Consider the following 23,036-nt stretch of genomic DNA (forward strand, 5'->3'; position numbering starts at 1 on the left):
GGTGCCTGACAAGCACAGGGCTGAAGGCAGGCACCTGAGGTAAGGAAAAGCAACAATGGGAGTTTTCACGCAAAAGAAAACCAAGCAACAATTTTACCCTTCTCCACAGATGCCAAAGTTCATGAAAAGTCACCTTCAGAAAATCACCTCAAAGGTTGCCTGCTGCCGTCTCATCCTCTCGTCTGCTCCAACAGCTCTACTGAGATGTAATTTCCGTACCGTAACAACAGCCCTCTCAGAGTGCACAACCTGGCAGTTCCTGGAACATAGGCAGAGTTCTGCGGTGTCAACGCCGTCCAGTTCCAGAACTTCTTCACCACCTCCCAAGGAGGCCTGCGCCACGGCCGCTGCTCCCCACACCCGACCCCACACCCCTCGCTTTCTCTCCATGAACATTTCATGTGAACGGACAGATGTGTGGCCTCTGTCCGCTCGTGTCTCTCAGTCTCTGGTCGGGCCCGTCCAGGCTGCGGCACAGGTGAGCCCTTCAATCCTTGTTCCGTCTACCCCTTCAGCTGCGGACGAACATCTGGGTGGTCTCCACCCTTTGGCAATGGTGAACCACTCTGGCATGAACATTCTCAGACGGGTTTTTGTGTGGCTGTCTGCCTTTCTCCTGGAGTAGAATGGCCGGGTCATACGTAACTCTAGGTTCAACCTTTTGAGAAACTGCCAGACTGTTTTCTAAAGTGGCTCATCTCATTCTCTTTTAATTAGATGATTTATTTCAAATGCCTTCACTTGAAAAAAAATTATTCAATGTCACCATTTTCTTATTTTAGTTTCCAGCATTGTCATGTAGCCTTTCCTACAATTCCCCTCCTGAAAACAGACTTATCCGTAACTGCTGCGATCTGGCTCGTGCTCGGCCTCTCTGGACCTCTGCTGACGGAGCCCTCCCGGGCCAGCGCTGCGAGCTGCAAGTGACTCGGAAGATGGGCTGTGGGGCTCTGGCTGTCGTGAAGTGGGGGTTTCCTGCTCTGGGTTTCCTTACAGACGACAAGCCCGATACAAGCCCCTAGGAACCCCCGGGAAAAGCGGCACTGGCGGAATGTGGCCGGCACGGACGCGGTGTGTCCGTGCCCGTGCCCTCCCTGGCTCAGACGTCCTGGGCAGGGACGTGGGGCTGACCCTACCCCATGGGCAGCACTGCCTCCCCCGCCACGTGTGCTCGCGTGGGGGTGCCTGCCTGCCCTCCTGCTGTCTCCTGGCCCCTCTCGAGGTCAGGCAGGGCCAGGCCGAGGAGGGTGCTGCGGAGGCCGGGGGACCGACACGCTGCGCCTGCACACCCACCTTGTTGAGGTGCAGCTGCTGCTGCTGAAACTGCTGCTTGTGCTTCTCCAGGAACTGCTGGTGCTGCTGCTGGACCACCAGGTGCTGCAGCGCCTGGGTGCTCTGGGGCAGGGGTGCCGACTGGGTCCGCCCCAGCGGGCGGTGCTGCCGCAGCTTGTGGATGGAGGGGGCCACACGGTCAGCACCAACCAGGGACTGGGCGTGGAGGGGCAGTGCCCCCAGGCCTGAAAGATACCAGTCTGAAGGTAGTCAGGAGGAAAAAGCAGCAGAGAGGGGAAGCGGGAGAGAGAGGGAGGAGAGAAGGGCTGCTCAGTCCTGGTGGAGTGGCCAGGGCACCCGCCTCCAGCCCCTTCTCCCCAGGGCCTGAGCGCCCGTCCGCTGACCGAGGCTGAAGCCACTGCGAGGCCTAGAGGCTTGTGGCTTGGCGGTAACTGCCCACTGAACACCAGCTCGGGCAGCAGACATGGGGTCTCCCGGGAGGTTTCCACGAGCAAGTGCACCCCTGCCAGGAGGGCCGCAGCAGCGAGCAGCACGGCGGGGCCGGCTGGGACACGCCCCTCGCTGAGGACAGCTGTGACGGCTCCAGGAGCTTCTGGGTATCCGCAGAACACCAGAACGGGGGATCCCTAACTGCCGCAGAAGTGAAGTTTTGGAAAAACATCAATGTCCTTGGGGTTCAGATCATCTTAAGGATCTTGTCAAAGCACTGATTTTATACACAAGAAGGAATGACCCTTCCACGAGTCCTGGCTCTACTGTCACGCTGTCACTTGGAGACGGTTTTGCCAGCTTCCGCCCTGCCGGCAGCCTGAGAGCGCCCGCTCCACCACGCCCTCCTGGCCCCTGGGCTAAATTTAAAGATCTTTACTGATAGGAGATGATCTCGTTTTAACTGGCATTTGCATCTTGTTTTAAAATTCAAACCTCTTCATGCAAAGGACTTCATGTGAACCTCAGAAGTCAAACATTTTTCCTTCTTTATGCTTTTCATCTATCTGCACTTAAATAGTTGGTTTATGTAGGTTACCATTTTTGAATGGTTCTGGGGGTAAGGGGTCCAAGGAGACCCTTTCTCCTGTGAGATGAGGATGTGTCCCCTGGCAACCAAGGTAGGAATCCTGAGCAGCAGCCTGGCCTGGGAGAAACGCCAAGTGGGCTGAGGCAGCTGGCTCCCGGCACCCTGAGAGGGGGCTCTGGACACTCCACCTGTGGAGCTGTTCCGAGACAGGGGTCCCCAGGAAGCATGAGGCTTTGAAGCCAGGAAGCTCCGCACCTGCGAGGCAGCCCCGTCCCTTCGCACCTGAGCAGGGCTGTGGGGACTCACACTCTCCCCAGGGGCTCTGAAGCCTGGGCCCTGGGGCAGCTGTGCGTGTCCTAACAGTCAGCCCCCAGGAGCCGCTGCCCCCACGAGCCGCTGCAAGTTCTGTGTTTCTTGTCCTTTGTGGGTGCAGTTTCTAAAATAAAAACACGATTTGGTATGCAAGAAGAAGAGCACACACACAGGGCAAAAAAGTATTCAGCCCTAGAAAAACTGTCCCTGACTACCTTTCAAAATATTAATCAACTACAGTGCCCCAAACCCATGTTTATGTTTTTTTCAACCTCACAGGTTTCTGGAAAGAGAAGTTACCATAAGTTTCCTATCTGCTTGGCTACCACATTAAAGTGAAAAACTCAAAAGATAAAATCATCCTTCCTTGAGTTTTCTAGAACAATTAAAAAATGAAAAAGAAAGAGAGAAATGTAATCATCCCAAAAAAGGCATTCAGAATTCATCAACTGTTGATACTACATGACTCCTCGTTCCTGAAGGGGCCTCCTCTCAGGAAACGAGAAGGTAAACTGAGTCCCCGTGGTTCTGTCTGGTGCGCACACGAGCATGAGGGTGGTGAACGGGCACACCCCCACGCAGGCGGTCACCGGCCCACCCCCCACCACAGTACTCCAGAGCAGGTTCCAGGGCCTGGAGGAGGATGTGCTGATCTCACAGAGGTCTGGCTCCCGGCCTCGACACAGGAGAAGCAGGTGAGCGAGCAGGACACTGACCTCCCGGGACCCTCGGGCTAGCAGTGGACACCTTCCTGGGGACACATGACATGTCCCAGTGGGAACATGGGAACGGATGAAGGGGCTGGATTTTCAGACCCTGACTCCTTGGTGGTCTTGTCCAACTGCTGAGTGGCCCGATGTGAAGACCTCTATGGGCCAGACCCCACGACCCCAACTGGCTCTGCTTCCCGTGACCCCACAGGAACGGCCTGCGCTCCCCCCTCAGGAACCTCACGCTCAAGCCTCCTGGGGTGCAGCCCCCCACGGCTGCCGGCACAGGGACGGAGCTGACGACGGGGGGCACTGCTGGAAGGAACTTCCTGCCCTCTCAGCAGGAGACCCACCTGCCAGTCAGGACCCTAAGGCTGACCCCGCAACCACAGGTCATTAGCAAGAATTTCCAAGGACACTTCCTAGGCGGTTTCTGGTATATATTGCAAAAGATGTTTCAGCATAAGGTTATTGTACATTAAGATAAAATTCTGTGAAGGAAATGAAATGGATAAGAGTTCAAGTAGGAAAGGAAAGAATTCAAATTCTGGGCTAAGGAGTGCTGTGTTTTTCTATTTTTAATGGATAATGGTGGGTGTCAAATCATTATTATCTAACTTCCTCTGGATATGTTTAAAAGAGCAATGTAAGTAGTTTTGTTTTAAAATACCAGTATTTATGATAAACAAGACAATACATCCTTTGTAACAACTATCTTAACTTATGAAAAATGTAGATGTTAGTTTAAAACATAAGGAGATACACGGGTTTTCAACTACATGTATGAGTTTGAAGACTGTTATTCTGGACTGGTGCTGTCCACGAGAACCTCCTCCAAGGAAGGGAATGTTCTAGATCTGTGCTGTCCAGTAGCCATTGGTCAGTGAGGCTGATGAGCGCTTGAATGTGGCTAGTATGACGAATGACATGAATTTTAATTCTTTTTAATTATTAAAAAGCTACAAATATAAAAATTTAATGTATTTTGTACATGACTTTTCTGTAAACCTACACCTTCTCCAATTAAAAAACAAACAAACAAACAAACAAACAAAAACCCCATCATGCTAAGTGAAAGAAACCAGAAAAAAAGAACAGCCATGTTAGCTGGGGCCCTGCCCTGGCCAGCGGGGAGCCGGTGAGGAAGCCGAAGCTCCCGGGGTCTGGGTAGCTGTGGTGGCGTCGAGAGGGCAGCTGACACATAGGCTTCATTCGATTTTCTGAGACACAAACACACAAACAAGGCTCAAGGCTCCGGGGACGCCTTGTGGGCTCGCTCACCACCAGCCCACGTCTCCCGGGGCGGTTGCCTGTCTGCGGTTTTCCTTCGACAGTTGGGGTGACCCAGCTGCCCACAGCAACCCAGCAGGAGCTGGCAGTAGAGGCAGGACTCCTTTCCCGGGCTGGGTGGGGAGGGGCCGGGCCTGTTCTGGGGGCACTGGGGTCTCTGCACACGCGTCCCCCTGGCCTCTGCCACCAACCGTGCGGGCGCTCCCCCTCAGCTGGGGTCTTTGTGCCACAGCCCAGCAGCAATCCCCCAGGCCTCTGGTGGACGGATGCACCAGCCGTGGGGGCTGAGGATGGGGCCTGAACTGTGTCGGGCAGCCAGCCTCCCCGGACAACCACACGAGGACACGCAGTGGCAAAACCGGTAACTTCCCAGCGAGCACGCTGGGACTTCCACAGGAACCCAGGCTTGGGAGTTTACCGCACTCAGCCCTAGTTAACAAGTCTGTAAACGTGGGCTTCACGGAGACGCACCCTACCAGGTAGGGGCTTGGGAAAAGGAGGTGACAACTCAGCTGCTTCCCGAGTCTCACCCTGCCTGAGGAGCCTGTCTCTGCGGTCCTGCGCTGTTCAACCTAAAGCAGAGAATTCACACTAGACGAATGACCTTGGTTGTCTGAGCCTTTAGAAACCTACTTGCTGTCTTCCAGTGCCCTTCGTGCCGTGGTGAAACGCCTTAAAAGCCCCCAAATGAGAAATCAGGCAGACAGGAGGCAGGTCTAAACCACTGGCTTTCAACCTGCCTGCCGTTGGAATAACCAGGACTGCTCCACACCACCCCTGGCCCCTGGGACCCGGCCCAGCCCACGTGGCCTCCGTCAGGCCTCCTGGCGTGGGGGAGACACGGGGACGTTTCCAAAGGCAGCTCCATGGGGGGACCTAGGGCGAGTGACGCCCGCACCCCGCCTGGAACCCCTCCTCCTGAGAGACCGGGGCTGCGGTGCTCCCTTCCGCGTGGTGGGCCAGAGCGCGGCACCCCGCGATGTGGAACATCCATGTGAATGGTTTTGGCCCCCACTTCATACCAGAGAAGTCTTTGTCAGGGTTTCCTTTGGTGGTCTCCACGATCCTCTGCACTGAGCAGCGTCTCTGTTACCCCCGATGAAGAGGCTGAATGAGAGATGGTGTGCTGGGAGCATATGGACGACTTCAATGCCTCAACGTGGAATCCACAGGGTTCTGGGTGGCCGGGGCATTGTCCAGAAGCACCTTAAAGGGCAATCCCTCGCTGGCAACGTTATTTTCTAACCTCCAGAACAAAACACGGACGGAACCAGTCAAGGAGAGGGCTTTGGTCGTTTGTGCTTTCTTACTGAACAGCCAGAAGATGGGCAGCAGGGACTTGTCCCGTCCTTCCAAGCTCGAGGGCTGGCACCGTACACCTCAGGCTGCCTCTATTACAGGCCCTACAGTGGCTCACAAGAGCGGGGCTACCCTATCCTTTGCGACTTGAACACCCAGGGCTGGCTTCTCTTCTTGGCTGACAAACGTCCTCGGAGGCATTTTTTTCCCAATACAGGACAGTTTCGTCTGTTCCAGTTTGTAGCTTTTCTCTTCAGTCAGTTTCTTCAGGGTTCCAGGAAACACATCAGCCGCTTCTCGACTGGCAGACGCTGCCTCTCCCATTACTTTTACATTGCGTAGGCTAAAACTTTCTGAAAAAATTTCAAACCAGCCTTTGCTGGCCTGAAAATCTGTAGGTGCAGACCCCTCACCTTCATTTTCCTTTAGGGAATCGTATGAGGACTTGGCCTTTTCTCGTACGATGCCAGAGAACAGAATGCTGTTCTTGTAACAATTCTGCCCCCAAGAGAACGCTGTACTTTCGGCGGGACAGAGATGTGGCTCTCGTGGTTTATGCACGTGTTCTGCAGTTGCGGGTGCAGGGCCCTGGCTGGCTGGGGAAAGCAGGGTCTGGCTGACACCTGGGTTCAGAGCTTCTGGCTCAAGAATGTGAGACAAAGCCCTGTGGTTTGAAGCCCCTGTCTGGGTACCTCATCGTGGCATCCACGGGAGACGGAAATGGCCAGCTGCCCAGAGACGCACTCTCTGCTCTTCTTGGAAAGTTCCAGAAAGTAGGTAGTTTATGTGGAGTGACCTCTTGGGCATCACGTGGGCTTGCGGGCAGGGCAGCAGCCCGGCAAGGTGGGAAGACGCAGTGCGCTCCTGAGGGCCTCTGCTTGTGGACCACCAGCGAGAGGAGGCTGGTTCCGGCCCCAACGGTCACAGGCCTCGATGCCGGGGAAGGCCTTTACCAACAGGAAGGGGGTCTGCGGGCAGACTGCGGCAGGCGCCGAGAGGCAGGGGGCGGCCTGTCCATGGTCCTTCCCCGCCATCATCAGCCAGCAGGACACCTCTGGAAGCTTGGGCTTAACTCAGTTCAATTCCAGGGACACTCATGTGTCCCTCATGTGTGGAGCACAGAATGGGAGCTGGAGAGGAGAGGGTGTCTGCAGGCTGCACGGACGCATGGATTCTGTCCTCCGGGAGGCCCTAACCAAGCAGCAGAGACTGAAGCATAACCCAAAGCAAGAGGAAGAGGCTGGTGAGGCCAAGGCAGGCGCGGCCCAGCCCCCAGCAGAGGCAGCAGGAGCCACCGAGTGGAGGTAACTTTGGAGACAAGGGGCTGGGAGCTGGGCTTGGTGAAACAAAGGGCTTTTAGGAAAGGCGTTTGCTCTGTAACCCAAAGGCAGTCGCCTACTGGAAGATGGGTGAGGGCCCCGGCTGGCTGGGGAGTGGTGGGGGCAGAGGAGACGAGGCCCAAGGCTGAGGGCTGGGGCTTCACCCTGGGCCTGGGTGCCCTCCTGGCTCTCAGTGGGCAGGAGAGCCCTGGGCCCCTCTGCCCTGCGCAGAGGCCACTGGCCAAGGCAGCACGTGGTGCGCTGCACTGGCCTGAGAATCTGAAACTGCACTTTGATTCCGTTTTCATTTTCAGTAATGGCCACTCGGGACTAGGCGCTCCTGCAAAGGGCAGTGCAGCTGCAGATGATGGATGGGGCCTCCCGGGCCTCAGAGGAGAGCCCGAGTGTCGTGAGTGGAGAGAACCCAGAGGTGGGGCGCTGGGCCAGGGGCTTTTCCCACAGAGTCAAGGTGACCCACAGAGAACCGAAATCAGGGCTGTGTAGTCGAGGGCAGGGAAGGACCCACAGGACACTGGGAAGAACAGACAGGCCTGGCTGAGAGAGACCCAGAAGGTGGAGGTTGAGAACAGAAAACCAAAATAAATAGTAAGTAAACCGAAGCATAACCAGAGCAACTAACATTTAGTGAGGGCTCACTGGGTCAGGGGCTCCATGTTAACAGGTGCAGCTCCTTTAACCATCATAAAGCTTAGTACTTGCTAAAAAGACACTCTCATCACCCCCATTGCACAGATGGGGACACCGAGGCAGAGCCGGGGAGGATGTCGGGCTGCCGGCGCCCGTGCTCTGGGCGCAGCGGGGGGGCTGCGGCCAGGTGCCTGGGAGGGCACGCCATCTGCACAGAAGTCACAATGGAAATGCCAAGTGTGTGAGCTGGCCAGCTGAGGGTGCAGGCAGGGGCTCTGCTCTCCCGTTTTCGGCTGCCCGCTCTTCCCCTCTGCAGGGGCAGTGGTTTTAATCTAAGCATCTGGGGAAACTAGCAAACAGACAAAGAGGATCGAGTGAGGGGGACTGATTTGCCCCCCAGAAAAGGCGAGCTTGTGCCGCTGACTGCACTCCTGCGGGTGTGGCCCCGCTGTAAACAGGACCTTCTGAAGATGCTTTCAGTTAAAGGACGGCAATGCAACCACAGTAGGTCTTAATCCAGATTACTGGAGCCTTATAGAGAGGAAATTCGGAGCCAGGAAGAGCCGGAGTCAAGCCCCAGGAGGAGGCGGAGGCCACGCCCTGCGCTGGAGGACGGCCACACCCGCGCACTCTGGGGTCTGAGGAAGAGGCCTTGCCGGCAGCTTGAGGCTGGACTTCTCCGCTGCAAAACCCGGAGCCGGTAAGTGCTCAGTGTTTAAGCCAACCCACCAAGGGGTATCGGTCACGGCAGCTCTGCCGAACTAACACCAAGGAGAGGCAGAGCTTCCCCGAGGTGGTTTCAAATCTGCGTTTTCCAGGTCTCCGTCAGGAAGGGGTCCTCAGCGTCGAAACCAACCCCCACAGAGAGGAGGGGACGAGCCAAGTGCTCAGATGGATGGCCAGCTCAACCCGGAACAAAACCCCAAATCCACACGGCCAAGCCAAACTGCAAGCAACCCCCCAAACCTGCAGTTGTGTATTCCAGGACACACCAGGTACCTGACTTTCTGATGAATTAATGTTAGAATGTTCAGAAGGGGTACAGTGTGGAGATTATCTTACCTTTTAATTTTGTACAAATAAATATGATTTCCAGGAAGCTAAACACAGAGTTCAGGATGGTGCACAGATAAAAAATGGTCTGAATAGTGGAGTTCTTTCTTGGTTAAGAGCACAAGCCCACACGTTCCGCCATCCCTGAAATAACACTTACAGTTCTGTTGCTATGCAAACTTCAGGACTAAAATTTCCCATTCTTTTCTAAATTACATTTTTCTAAATATAACCAACCCTCACAGACAGTACAACTTTTAAAGAAATTTTGCTGCTAATAGAACTTGATGATCTACCAGTCAGGCCTCTGTGTCTATCATATGTTCAACTTGATCCAAACTGAAATGCAAATCAGCACGGAAACCCTTTCTCAAGGAACCGGGCAAACAGTGCCACTGGCATCTGCGTTTGGGCTGTCAGCCCTTGCTTGCCAAGTTCGATTTGGTTTTCCACAGTATTTAAGGAGCCGGAGTTACGTGAGAGGCAGATACTCTGGCATGAGGGGCGGGAATTCTGGGGGGAGAAAGGAGGCTCTCCTTGCTGCCCTCCAGGCCAGTGGGCACACCACCCGCACACCCGAGCCAAGCGCGTGGGCCCCCCTCAGCTCGCCCCACTCACCTGGGACCAAGGGTGCCTGCGTGGCTGGCTGCTCCAGCAGGACCATGTGCTGCAGAAGTGGGTTGTGTGCTGCTCCGCCGTCCCTCTCCAGGGACGCAGCACTCAGGTAGGGGGTGAGGTGGGAGCCGGGGAACAGGGAGATCCGCTGCTGGAGGACGGGAAGAGCCAGCCGCTCGGCTTCCTGCTGGCCCGCTGCCCCCTGCAGAGAGACGACGGTGACACTCAGGGCTTCCGGCCGTGACAGCCACCCCCAGTCATGCAGACCCCCAAGGGCTACTCACAGCGGATGGGCCAGTGGCAGGAAGGCCTAGGGTGATGTTGGGCAGAGACGGCGACGTGTACAGGGGAAGCGGGGCCACCGAGCCTTCACGGGCCACAAGTCTGTGCGCCAAGTTGGCCTGGAGGCAGAGCACAAGGTGAGTGTCACAAGAGTCAATTATGGCCAGACGTGGCAACACAGACAGAGAAAGACAATGAACAACGCCTTCGGGCACATGGCCCTGAGATGTGCGATATCTTTGTGCAAAAAGGTATTTGACAAATTAAGGCATACATGGGAGCATGACATGTTAGCACATGCCACAAGCAGAGGTGCTGCATTAAAACGCTGGGATCCACTAGCCATCAAACTCTTCTTTCTTTTTATTTGAATTGCTTATTCATCATGAAAATATCAGAAAAAATTTTAGAAGATATTCTTGGAATTGGGAATGTCTTTGCAAACATGATAGTAAAGGCAGAAACCAAAGAGGAAAATATCTCTCCTCTCTCAGAAAAACCCCCAAAATCCCAATGGAAAAGGCAACACATGAAAACAACATCGGCAATGCATGCAATGCACAAAGGCTAATCTAAAGAGCTCTCACACCAGCAACAGTTAAAACTGAGAAATGTGCACAGCGAAGCACATGACAAAAGGGGAAAAAACTCCTGAAAACAAATATTCATCACCAACAGAGATCTAAAAACATATTTAGAATCTATCAAATTTGGCAAAGACTTTTAAAACCTGAAAATACAATCTTGGCCCAAACAGACACAGACACACACTCTCGGGAGGATTACAAATTGCTGCTCTTTGTCTGAAGGACAATTTGGCAATCCTCGTTGAAAGCTTTAAAACCTGATCTAACTTTGACCTAAACTCCACTTTTGGGAATTCATCTTAAGGAAACTCTAAAAAAATAATCCAAGACACACACAAACACGTAGATACAAGACGGTCAGTGGTTAAATAAATGAGGGTACGTTTATCTACTGGGACACTGAGGGGGTTGGGAAAAATTTTGCTGATGATTACTTGGAAACTTGTTTATAACATATTGTTAAGTTTGAAAAACAAGTTACAGAATCATACATTTAAAAAAAAATCTGGCTCAGACCAGTCATGCAAAGCCAAGAGAAGAAGGCAAGGAGAATCAGAAAGGGTTGGTGGGGGCCGTCCCTGAGGATAGCAATTACTTCTGTGCTTCTCTAGAAGGACAACTTTTAATCACCACTGTATCCTCTATACAGTAAATACTCAATAAAAGTGTGCAGAATGCATGAACAAATGAAGGATGGGTGAGCCAACAATCTTAAATGAAGCCTTAACCAATAGGGCCTTGGCAGAGAGAGAGCCGGGTAACAGAGAGCAATGCTCATCGTGGATCACGCGAACTGGTTTTCTCCTAATTCTTCTCACAGTGCACTGTACAACTAAGGACCAAAAAATTTTCAGTGCTCTAAGATTTCATTTCTAAGAAAACAATTTATGAGGTGGACATTTGCTACAAATTACAGTAAACAAAGTGAATGTCTGCAGCCCTGGTAAGAACTGGAGGACGGAGTAGTTACGGGGTGATTACCATCTCATGGCTCAGGTTTCAATATTCTGTACTCTGCCCGATTCCTCAGGGAGCCATCTTACCCATGGGGTCTTATTGCAGTGTCATCTGGAAACACAAACACCTCACAAACTTTTCCTCACATGAAGACGGCAAGACAGAAAGTGACAGATTCCATTACTCGAGGAACTGGACAGAGCTTCTTGTCCCAGAGAAATGGCTCCCACCACCTCTAGGTTCACTCACATGTTAAATGGCATGGTAACAACTAAAGGGTCACCGTGAAGACGGTAGTTTTCTATTTTCCTAGACAACTGTGCCAGTTCGGATGTATTATGTCCCCCAAAACGCCATTATCTTTGATGCAAGCTTGTGCGGGCAGATGCAACAGTGCTGATTAGATTGGAACCCCTTGATTGAGTGTTTCCATGAAGATATGACTCAATCAACTGTGAGTGAAATGTCTGACTGGATAATTCCCATGGAGGTGTTACCCCACCATTCAAGGTGGGCGTTCACTGGATCACTGGAGCCCTATAAAGGAAGTTCACAGACAGAAGGAGCTCAGACAGCTAAGAGTGACATTTTGGAGAGCATCTGCAGCTAAGAGAGGACAAAACGTCCCAAGAGCAACATTCGGGAGAACCCCATTTTGAAATGCAACCTGGGAGGAAGCAGATGCCAGCCACGTGCCTTCCCAGCTCATAGAGGTTTTCTGGACGCCACTGGCCATCCTCCAGTGAAGGTACCCAATTGTTGATGTGTTACCTTGGACATTTTATGGCCTTAAGACTGTAACTGTGTGACCAAATAAACCCCCTTTATAAAAGCCAATCCATTTTTGGTGTTTTGCATAATGGCAGCATTAGCAAACCAGAACAACAACTTTCTTTCTTTTTGGTCAAAAGTAAAAGAACTATCAGCAAGTTATCCTTTAGAGAAAAAGATGGAGATTGCCAAGCACAGCATGCCTCTGTGGTATCATAATCATCTGGGAACAAAACAGGCAGACATTTTCAATGTCTACCAAGTTCTAACTTCCTCCTAACAACCAACACTATTTCTTTCATTTATTCTAGAAAGGAAGCAGCCTTTTGATGATTATTTGGTTATGTTGATTTGTCCACGTGAAAACTCAGTGGGCGCATGCCACGTCACCGTCTTTGGGCAGAGCTGCAGGGAGCTGTGCCGGGGCAGGAAGTCCATTCCAGGACCTGCCCAGGAGCCTCCTGCTGAGAGGTGCTGTGGGACTCCCTGGAAAGTCCAGGGGTCTGTGGTCAGAGCTCGTGTGTGGGTGTGATGTCCAGGTCTCTGAGCGGGATGGCACTGTCTCAGCAGATGCTTGCCAAAGGCGGCACCAAGGCACCAGGGGGCAGAGCTCCGGCTCTCGGAGCCCTGCTCCCTCAGGGCTGCAGGTGGGGGCTGGACACGGGCATTTCCAGCAGCACTTCCTGGGGCCCCGTGCAGAGGCTGGCCTGGGTGTCCTCCCCACACACCTCCAGCACGTGCAGCCAGGCGGCTCGGTGCCTCTGCACTGAGGAGAACGAGCAGCGCAATGGCCTGCGAAGCCCAGTTCTCAGAGTCGTCCAATTTCAGCAGCACTCGACACCAACAAAGGACATCCGTGTCAATGGTCAAAGGAATCCCTGCCTGTTGTAAGCATCTGATGGAAAACATGAACTGCACTTTCTACATTTCTTGTAAATCTTTTTTATGTTCTAATTTATATAATGCATGATTTCTAAAAAGTAACACATAACTTAAATCTGAACTATGTCATCAACCACAAATAAAGCATTGCTACAGTATTAACTATTAAGCAGCTAACTGCCAATGTGAAATAAAAATCTGTCTCTGATTGTTGTCAACAAGAGGTCACTAGCAGAAGTGATTTCTAGGGCAGGTTCTAAGGCCAACGAAATGTAGGGCTCAGATAGGAACTCAGTCTCTCGGATAAGGATTGTTAAGACTTTTAATAAGTACGGAAGTACTCAAACTGGCAGGTTGAAAGGAGCGGTAATAAAAGAAATCAGACAGTGGTAAGGAATTCTTGGTTTTTCATCTTTTTGTACCTAAAAGATCTAGAAATTTGCAATGCAAATGCTGAGCACTTGCAGCTGTGTATCCAAATTAGTATCTGTCAACCCTCTGGAAGGGCAAGAATCCTCAAATGTTTAAGAAGGGAAGTAAATAATGATGGAAGTAACTGCGGCCTCTGGTACATTAGGAAGAACTCCAGCAGAGCCTCTGCCACGGAGCGGGTGGCACTCCTGAGCTGGGCACGAGGCGGCTGCTCCCACCCCCGGGACCCGCTGGGGCTGCCCCACTTGCCGGCACGGTAAGCGCCTGGACGTGGGTTCCCACCGCCGGCCCACTCTCTCCTCCGGGGCTGGCCCGGGGGCTCTGGGTGAGGGTCTGGGAGACTCCACTGAGGACAAAAAGGGCAGGAAGAGCCCCGGGGTGAGGGTCCTGGGACTCACTGCCCTGTAGTCATCCCTGACACAGGCCCCGGCCAGTCCTGGTGCCACCCGGGGACCCCTCCTCTCAGCTAAACTCCAAGGTCTTTGAAATCAACTCTACCAAATGCTTTCCAGAACCCTCTGTCCTGGCAGCCCCTTTAAACCCATTCCAGTTTGCCCGTGTCCCTGTTGACACACTGGGAATTAATCCCCAGCCAGCACAACGTGGGGTCTGAAGGCAGGGGTTGAGGGGCGCTGACCCCTGTAGTCTGAGGCTCCTGACCCGTGGAGGCCACGGTGGTGCTGACCGCCTCACTCCCACCATGACCGGCGCCCGGTGGCCCTCCCATCCCCCTCTCCCTGGCAGGGATGATGCACAGGGTTGGCTGCTTCTCAATGCACAGTGAACGCTTTGGTTCTCACCGGGCACCCGCTCCCACGTGCCAGCTCTCCCCCAGACACTCCGGGGAGCGCGCTGCACGGGCTTCGTGCTGACGCCGCCTGAGGACCCGGGGCTGGGTTTGGAGCTGTTCTCCGACATGCAGCCTTCATGCCTGGAGTTCACAGGTTCATATTTAGGGATGTTTGCAGTTACAGGAAGGAAGGAGGACAAAGTCCAAATCGGTAATCTTTTTAGGGGTGACTCCCATCTCTCTCAAGAAGGGAAGGGCATGTCAAATGGGGGGTATTCCAAACTAATCACTGGTCCGCAGTGGACTCTTAGCAGTGGAAAACAAACGGAAAGTGGACGGCTTTGCACTGACCTCGGTGGGCACGCTGGGGACCACAGGTGCCAGTCCATTCTCGGTGCTAACGTTGCTGGAGCTGTTGTTGGGCGAGCTGGGCCCGGAGCCCGGAGCGCTGCTGCACGCAGAGTCTGGGAGGGTGGGAAAGACACCGGTTGTGAGCATCACGCAGCCAGAGGCCCCGGCCCGAGGGCAGAGCAGTAGGAGACGCTGCCCTGGCCTGAACCAGGTTTGCCCTCCCAGGATTTCGGCCGACTGGCTGGCTTATGGGCAGGAATCTCAACAAGGGAGGACATGACCGTGGATCCAAGCCAGGGGATGCAAACCTAATGCCCTGCTTTCGGCTTTGCCGCTAACTCCCCCATAACCCACAAAGCTTACGGCTCTGGATGGCCCGTTTCTGCCTCTTAAGATGTGTGCATGATCAATTTTATGCCTCTTCTGAATTTCAACATGACCTTTAATGCCAGAAAGATAAATCCTCTAACAGGTATCAATATTTAACAACAAAATACCAGAATACACAGAGAAGCCAAACAGCTTTGAAACTACTCTGGCTAAAAATGGCTTTGTTCAGAATAAAGCCAACCCCACTTCAGAGTTCAAAACCAGGCCCTCCCCTTCCCCCGCCAAGAGCAAGCACCTGGGGCAGCACCGCTGGCGGCTCCTGTGGTCGGCGAGAAGGACGCAAACACCCCAGCCCCAGGGGCCCTTCAAGCACCTTTACGTGTGTTAGGGACTGAGCCCGGCCAAGGGCCCCGGCTCCACTGGCCTAACCATGGCCTAGGAAGGAAACTGCGCCCAGCCAAGATCTCATTTCCCCTTGCACAAGAACCACTGCTGCTATTCTACACACACTTGGCCGTCTCTGTGACACTATCAGTGAAGGGTTCGGCTTGTGTGTTCCCGTTTGGCTCAGCAACATTTTACAGCGACATACCTGCCTCATACTTTCCAAAGAGAACCCAGCCTGGCCCACTTGCCTCTGAAAGTCAGTGATGACTGCGGCCAGCTGGCCCCTTGCCCCAAATCTAGCCTCGCACAACACGTGCAGGTCAGGAAGGGACATCACGGCTGGGACCCTGAAGGGTGAGGTTTACTGGTTTCCAGTGAAGCAGCTTCCATGGCCCCACCTGCCCCGGGGCACTCAGGCGCCCGCCCACGCCAACTCGCCCAGGCCTGCCCACCGCTGCCCAGTGGCCTGTCCAACATGGCAACTCTTCCAGACAGTAGGCTGGACGACACTGGGCAACATGAGGGTGGTCACAGGGTGGGACCAGTGTCCCCCGCTCTCACGGCACATCAGATCTGGGTCATTAACTCATCTCCTCCCCACAAGAGCCCTCTGAGGAAGGCACTGTCCTTATTCCCATTGCCCAGAAAGGGAAACTAAGGCAGAGAGAGGCGCTGCCTTCGCCCAGGCCACCTGGCTTAAGGGAGATGTGAAGGGAAAGGGCCACCTGGCTAGCCTGGCCGGGCTGTGCAGCTCTTGCTTCCACTGCATGCCCAGCAGCTCGCCAGGCCCGTGCCCACCCTCAGACGGCAGGTGGACCCCTCCTGGGTGCAGACGGCTGTGGTTAGAGCCCCCTCTTCCTGCTCGGAAGCAGGGTTCCTAGCACTGAGGATGAATACAGAGCCTCCTCATGACCCTAGTCTCCTGCTCCGTCCTCTCTTCGTCTCCTACTCGCTTGCTCCTCACCAACTGGCAAATCCACACCTGGGCTTCCCACGTTGGGTGAAATCACGTTTACCTGCACCCCACCAGCCAGGAGCTGCAGAGCCCATGCTCACGCTCCAGCAGGCCAGCTGGGTGAGCTCTCCCCACGCCCCTGCAGCAGCCCTGGGGGGTTCTGCCACCTGCCTGCCTCCAGCCACTCATGTGCCATCCACGCCCCTCTAAACACAGGCTTCCTGAGGGTCACAGGGGAGCCCCACATGGGGGCCTGGAAACCACCCATCATTGTGGGACAAAGTAGCAATATGTTTGTTCACCACTTTTCTCCCACTAAGCTTGATTTTCTTTCCATTCCACCTTTAGGAATCCAGTCTAAACGTATAATCAATGTGATATTATTTGTATCAGCAAAGATGGACTACTACTAGACGTGCTAAATAATGCTTCAGACTAATAGCAAGTGAAAAAAGAAGACACTGTGTATACTGTAGGAGCTCAGCAATGAGAATGCACAGAAAAAAAGACCGGAAGGAAATATGCTGGAATGTTAGCAAATACTTCTCAACAGTGGGCACATGATGACTTATTTTTTTCTTTTAACTCTCCACACAGCATTTAATTAAACACTGGGAAAAAATGAAGGAAGGTTCTCATCTGCTCGAAACTCGCTGCACAATCGTCTGTCTGGCCAGAGCAGGGGTCAGCCCTTGAGGCAGGCCCACCCCCTGCCGGCCCCTCGCCCTCTCCCTGCGCGTGCTCAAGGACCTGGCGTTCTCAGTGCCATGGCCCTCTTCCACTCAAGAACCCTCACTGCCTCCCCAGTGCCTCCAGGGTTTATCTGAGACCAGCCTCCAGAGAACACTTTGATTTTCTGCCTTCTGGGAATCCAGCCCCTCTCAGAGCCATCTGCAGGAAGACAGGTGTCTGGGGACCTGTGCTTGCCACGGGGCACGTAACCCCTCTTCTGTCTCCTTCTCCTCCCGCAGCCTTCGAGTCGCAGCCCCCATGCCCTCCTCCCCTGAGCTTTCCTGCCCCTGGGCTCCTTCAGGACACATTCCCTTTATAACACAGCCCCGTCCGGGTCAGTGTCAGCACGGACGGTCCGCGAGCTGTCCCCGAGTGAAGGGCTGGGTTCTCAATGCAGATCGCCCGCTCTCTGAGGGATGTGGGCCCAGCACGGCCCTGAGCACGCAGGCTGGCTGACAGCGTGAACCAGTCCAACCCTCCGAGAGAAGCTCGCCGAGGATGGCGCCTGGCTACTGCTTGGCTGTGAGTAAATGCAGTGGCTGCTGCACCCGCTGGGGCGCCCCCGAGAAAGCGCTGCCTACAGGAAAGAACAAGCATTGGATTGAAACAGCTCTCAGCCCACTTGAGGCTCCATTCACCATGGATTCTTCCTGCTAGTGAGACTTGGTGAGACTTCAGACCAGGCTCCTTCTTGACTCTTTAGGGGAGGTCTCTCTGTATTCTCACGACCACTGGAAAGGAACCTGAACTAAAAGTGAGGACACTGAAAACACCAGCTCCCCATGGCACGAAGGTGCTGGCTCTCTCTCTCTCTGTGCGCCTCACAAACCCTGGTGTCTGGAGCAGGCCCAGAGACGAGGGGTCTTCACACCCGGCTGAAGAACCCCCACGACGCTCGTGGGCTGGGCCAGCGCCCGGCAGGTCTGGTGACATCAGGAAAAGCTGGGCTCCTGCTGCATTGCTGCATTCCAGAGGTGCTAGGCACTCCCCCATCCAGAGGACCAGGCCCGAGAGGAGCCCTTTCCCAGCCCTCCCTGGAACAAACTGGCCCTTTGCACTGGGCTGGCACAGAGACTTGGGCTCTTCCGCCGCAGGCTCGGCTCTGAGCAAGGGCCTCAGCGCTCGCCTGCCCGTCCACCCCCTGGCCCCTCTGCCCTCAGGCCTGCTGTGCCTGGCGCCTGCCACTAGATGGGGGCCGAGAGCCAGGCCCTCGAGATAAGGCGGAAACCATCCAGCGCTTTCCTTCTTATTTTTTTCTCTGCCAGATTGATGGGCACTCTTGCAGCGGAGGTTTCAGTGCTGTGCAGTGGTTCAGATGCCGTTTAGTGGGCAGTGAGGGCAGATCAGGAACATGTAACTGACCACTAATAGGGCAGGGACGGTTAAAACCCTGTATTCAGAGAAACCTCAACTTAAAATGCCTTGTAAACATCTCTCCAAAGCCAAATCAGCCTCCTCCGGCCACACCTGGGCCCGGTTCACACCAGCACTCAGGCACTGATGCTGGGGGCGGACAGGGGCTGGCCAGCGGTCTCCTCGGCTGGGTCTACCCTGGCGTGTGGGGCCAGCCCTCCTGGCCCTACGGGGACAAGACCACTCTGGGTTCCCAACAGTGCCAGGGACATGCAGAGATCCCAGTGTGCAGAGCGGCTGAAGGGAAAAGCCTCCCAGAGAAGGTGGTGATGAGGGGTCTCCACTGCTGGTCTAACGTACCTGTGACATCCAATGGACGCTTCTTTAGAGCAGTGACCACTGGCCCATCTTTCCTGCGTAGCAGGGGGCTGCTCCGTCTTTCAGCCACTTTCTGCTTTAGCCTGGACCGTAATTTCAGATTGGGTTCAGAAGCTGCACAAAAAGGAGACGTCATTACAGCCATGCAGACTCAATTTTCTTCCTGATTATCTCACTGGTGGTTTAAAAGCGTACACGCTGGATAAACATTCACTGAGCACCGACATCTGTCTGATGGAGAGCACGCGAGGTAGAACCCTTTGGGTCCCATTCACCGGCCCCAAGTCATAAATTAAAAGCATCTGATGCCTTTGGCTGTTTATCTGTGGACATAAGCTTCTATGTTTATTAGTAGGTCATCAAAAATAATGCTGCTGCTACGTTTTACCAGCAGCAGGAAACAAGACTTGTGATCTGACTCGCTGTACATGGTAGGAAAACGGTGAGGGTTGAGGTCTGCTCAGTGGTGAAGTCAGTCCCTCTAAACACTGGGTAGCACTAATAGCTGTGCTGCTCTTAAAAGGAGGAAAACTGACAGAGAAAGCTTGTGTCAGGGCTTTGGACCATGAGTATGACTTGTAAATCCTTCCATCTCTTGCTCTCTGCATATCTCAATCATTCCTCTCCAGTGTAAACTTCAGGAACAACTGCCCTGGTTCCGGGGTGCCCTCCTGGTGCAGCCTGAAGACCTCGGAGGTGCTCACACCTGGCCCTGAGAGGATCTGCAGAGCCCTCACCACACGGGGTGGCAGGCGGCACCTGGCCATGGGCAGGGATCTGGTTTGGTTTGTGTTTGTAAACAGCTCTGCATGGGTGAACCTGAAGGCTGGATCCCAAGAGGTTCCTGAGCCCCCAGGCCAACAAGTCACAGCTTCTTGGGGAGGTGGGGTGGGATGCAGAGGCGGCTGGGACAACTCCCAGGGGCTCAGCTCAGGGACCCCTTCCCGGAAACCCAGGGTGCCCTCCGTCCGGGCAGCAAAGTACAGCTCAGGGCCTGGGGGGCCCAATCCGGGTGAAGCCGCCAGCACCCAGGGCCACCGCCACATGCTCGATTCAAACCCTTGTGTTCTGAGTTTACTTCACTACTTCCAGCCTTCCAGGACCCCTTGCAAATTTTAATTAATGAACTTTTTTTTTTTTTTTAATCACCAACCCTGCTGGTTTTAATGCTTCTGGAATGACAAGTTCACTGCTCTCCAGAGCAACAGGTGATAAAAGTGATTCTTCCCCTGGAATTGGAACAAAGATAGGTTTGGGTTATAAGAATAGGGCTGTGTACCTGTCAGGGCCATGTGCAACTCCCAGACAGAAAGCTGGGCGTCCCACCCCCGGCAGGTTGGGATCTCGGCCAACGTGCCCCAGGGCAGTGCCAGGCGCCGGAGCCTCCTCTGCTCTGCAGGAGGCTGGGGGCAGGCTCCCGAAAGGCCCTAAATGGGGGCTGGTGCCGAAATCCAAACCAGGCTTCAGAAAGGATCCAGACATTTCAAGATGCTCAACCTGAGCTGGAGGGCATCAACCCAGGGAGCGTTGTCCTCTCAGCAGCGCAGCATTTGTGTTCAGAGAGCAGGTGCCAGTTTACTCCGGAGACTTGGACGATGCAAGAGGAAAAGATTTCAATTACCAAAGAGCCCTCTCCATGGGCTGCAGTACAGGAGCCACTTCTATTTTTTTAATATCTATTATTCTGAGATAATTATAAATTAATATGTTCCACTTGTATTTTTAAAACAAGTTTATGTAAAAACAACAAAAACCCAAACTAAGCCAAATGTAAAACCTGTTTAATTGGCAAGAAAACATACTTCCGCCCCTCAAGAGCTCCTCTAAAAGTAGATGTTCCAGCTGAAACCAACGTGGGGTTTCAACCCATTTGTCAGATGTGGGCACAGAATGCTGAGGATGGTGGCGAGGGTGCCCCCGGGCCCTGCAGGGTGAGAGTCCCCTCTCGGAGGCTGCCCCAATGCCCGCTCAATGCCACGGAGGCAGGAGACACAGCGGGTGGGAAGTCGGTGCTGACCGGCCAGGCTGTGGACCAGCGCCCAGCCCTCCCTCAAGGCCAGGCCCTGGGCCGTCAGTGTGAAGGTTGCGTCCCGTTTGGAGCCTCTGTCCAGTGATGGCACTTGGCAGGTAACCTATCAGACAGCCAGGGGGATGCTGAAAACAGTCAGCTCCTGTCTGCCACTGCCCATGGCGTGACTTGCAGGCCAGGCTCCTGCTGCCCTCTGGCCTGTCCACTCCAGGCCTGGGCCTCCCACGGCTGGCCCTTTCTGGTCATCAGGCCTCATGTCCGTGTCCCTTCTCCAGGCTTCCCCACACCCCTACTCCGTCCGTTTCACACACCACTCTCCTAGTGAATCTGAAAGAACGGAAGGCCCTGTCCACTCGCTGATCCTAAGGGAGCTCTTCAGTGCTCTCATGGGGCCAACCTCCTGCCCTTAGTCCTGCTTCACACTGCCCCAGCCTGCCCCTGGACTGGTCACATACTCGGCAGGCCCAGTACAAAATGGAAACGAGGGGCCTCTTGTTCAAAAATCATTTCAAGATACCACACTTCAAGACAGCAGAGTCATGAGCCCAGTGTGGGGTCCTTTTGCACGTGGGGTGCCTCCGACTGACTGCACAGGCTCAAGACACCCTGCTGGGGAGCAGTGTGAGGCAGGGACCCTCCACCTGTCCTCTGTGGCACGTGGCAACTTGGTTTCCCCTACAGAATCTACCAGACAAGTGGAGACGCTGACACAGGTCTGTGGAGAGGACTGAGTGCTCAGCATGTGGGCCAGGAGGGAGGGCAAGGTGGCCCAAGAGCGGCCCCCACCATGCCCGGGGCACCCAGAGAGCTGGCATCCCCGCTGCCAATGGTCCTGGATCCCAGAGCTGGTGGAGAGGCACGCTTGGCACAAGGAGTCTAGAGCCAGCCTCAGGAAGACGGAGAGGCCCTGGGGAGCAGAAGGCGCCCCAGCTGTAGATCCTTCACCTGGCAGGAGCAAGAGGGGGGCTGCGCCTGGGGGAGACTTGGCTGCATTTCCTACCTTTGTGGCTGTGATGGGAAGGGTGGTGGCTGCAAGTGGTTCCACTTCCCCTCCTCCCCTTATTTTTCTCCAGAAAAGGGATATTCTCTGATCTCAAGTCTATGGAATGCACAAGCTCAGATGAGTTAAGCGGACTTCCAAAGAAAAGATGCATTTATCCAACTTTAAGCTATCCATATGCATATTTTTTGAGGTTTGCAAAATGCCTTTAACTCAACAATTCTGCAGGGCAGCCAAACCTTAGGATGCAGGTGAGTTGCCACCTGCCTACCAGAGCAGGTATCCAAGGTCACACCCAGCCAAGTGCAAAGCCACGGGACATGAGGGGCTGTGGGGCCAGCAGGACTCAGCCATGCCCACCACGGCCCCGCGGCCCCGCTACAGAAACTGCGCCTACACCTTCTAAGGGGCCTCAGGTGAGTGTACAGACCAGAGCACTGGGAAAGGGCGTGTTTGAAGAGGAGCTCCCAGCAGGGCAGGGCGCTAACTATTCCCAAACGCAGGCCTCTCCTCCAGGGAAACACGCGAGTCGGGATGCTTCCCCTTAAAAGCAATCAAGTAAATTGTGAATTAAGGCAGATAAAAATGTTCTAATCTCAACCTTAAAGCCCCATGCAATCCCTCGCACTTGCCCCCCTCCTTCAGCAGGAAGCACTTTCCACCAAAAGAGGCCTGCTTGTCACCAGGTCCAACGCCAGCACACTGTCACTGCTCTGTGTCTTCCCAAGAGGCACAGCACAACGCATCGGCCAGAATGGGGATTTTCTAACTGTTTAATGGTAAAGTGAATAGAGAGGACATAAACTGTACATCCTGGTGCCGGTGTAGAGGCCAACTCACCTAAGAGCGATGCTGCTGTCTCAGCGGCCACTAGGGAAAGGACCGGCTGACTGACCAACAAAGAGCCTGCGGAGCCTCTCCACGGCGGAGGGCATGGAGACTGGGTCAGGAGCATGAGGAATACATTTACACCGCTCTTTCCTAAAGTCCTGAACTGACGGTACAGGGAATTTTAACAAGTACATGAAGTATAGAGCCACAAGGAAAAGGAAAGCAAGAGAGAACAAATTAAAGGGTTGACAGAACAGCCTAAAGAAAAGGCTGAGAAAATCTTCAAGAAGGAGCAATAGAAGGATAAAAAGATGAAAGGCGGGAGGAAAAAAGTCCAACATCAAATTAATAATGTTCTAAAAAAGAAAAGTAGAAAAATCAGAGAAGGGAAATCACTGACCAAATAACTCCAGGCACAGTCCTCCCCTGGGG

The 23,036-nt window shown here is 54.0% G+C and overlaps 1 protein-coding gene across 7 annotated transcripts in view; it reads right to left on the bottom strand.

Moving 5' to 3' along the window:
- The window catches only part of HDAC4 (histone deacetylase 4), a 367,147-nt gene that overhangs the window by 66,146 nt on the left and 277,965 nt on the right, over nt 1-23,036 (bottom strand). For 4 of the 7 annotated variants that reach the window (XM_037849273.1, XM_037849274.1, XM_037849276.1 and 1 more), the window contains exons 8-12: nt 18,727-18,858; nt 14,610-14,722; nt 9,842-9,958; nt 9,561-9,759; nt 1,294-1,532 (exon numbers count right to left, since the gene is read on the bottom strand). In XM_037849273.1, the coding sequence (XP_037705201.1) occupies nt 1,294-1,532; nt 9,561-9,759; nt 9,842-9,958; nt 14,610-14,722; nt 18,727-18,858 (800 nt within the window). The remainder of the gene's footprint in view (nt 1-1,293; nt 1,533-9,560; nt 9,760-9,841; nt 9,959-14,609; nt 14,723-18,726; nt 18,859-23,036) is intronic. The other 3 variants (XM_037849277.1, XM_037849278.1, XM_037849275.1) reach the window with 1 other exon arrangement.

The sequence above is a fragment of the Choloepus didactylus genome, chromosome 9 (assembly GCF_015220235.1).
Source record: "Choloepus didactylus isolate mChoDid1 chromosome 9, mChoDid1.pri, whole genome shotgun sequence".
Taxonomy (NCBI): domain Eukaryota; kingdom Metazoa; phylum Chordata; class Mammalia; order Pilosa; family Megalonychidae; genus Choloepus; species Choloepus didactylus.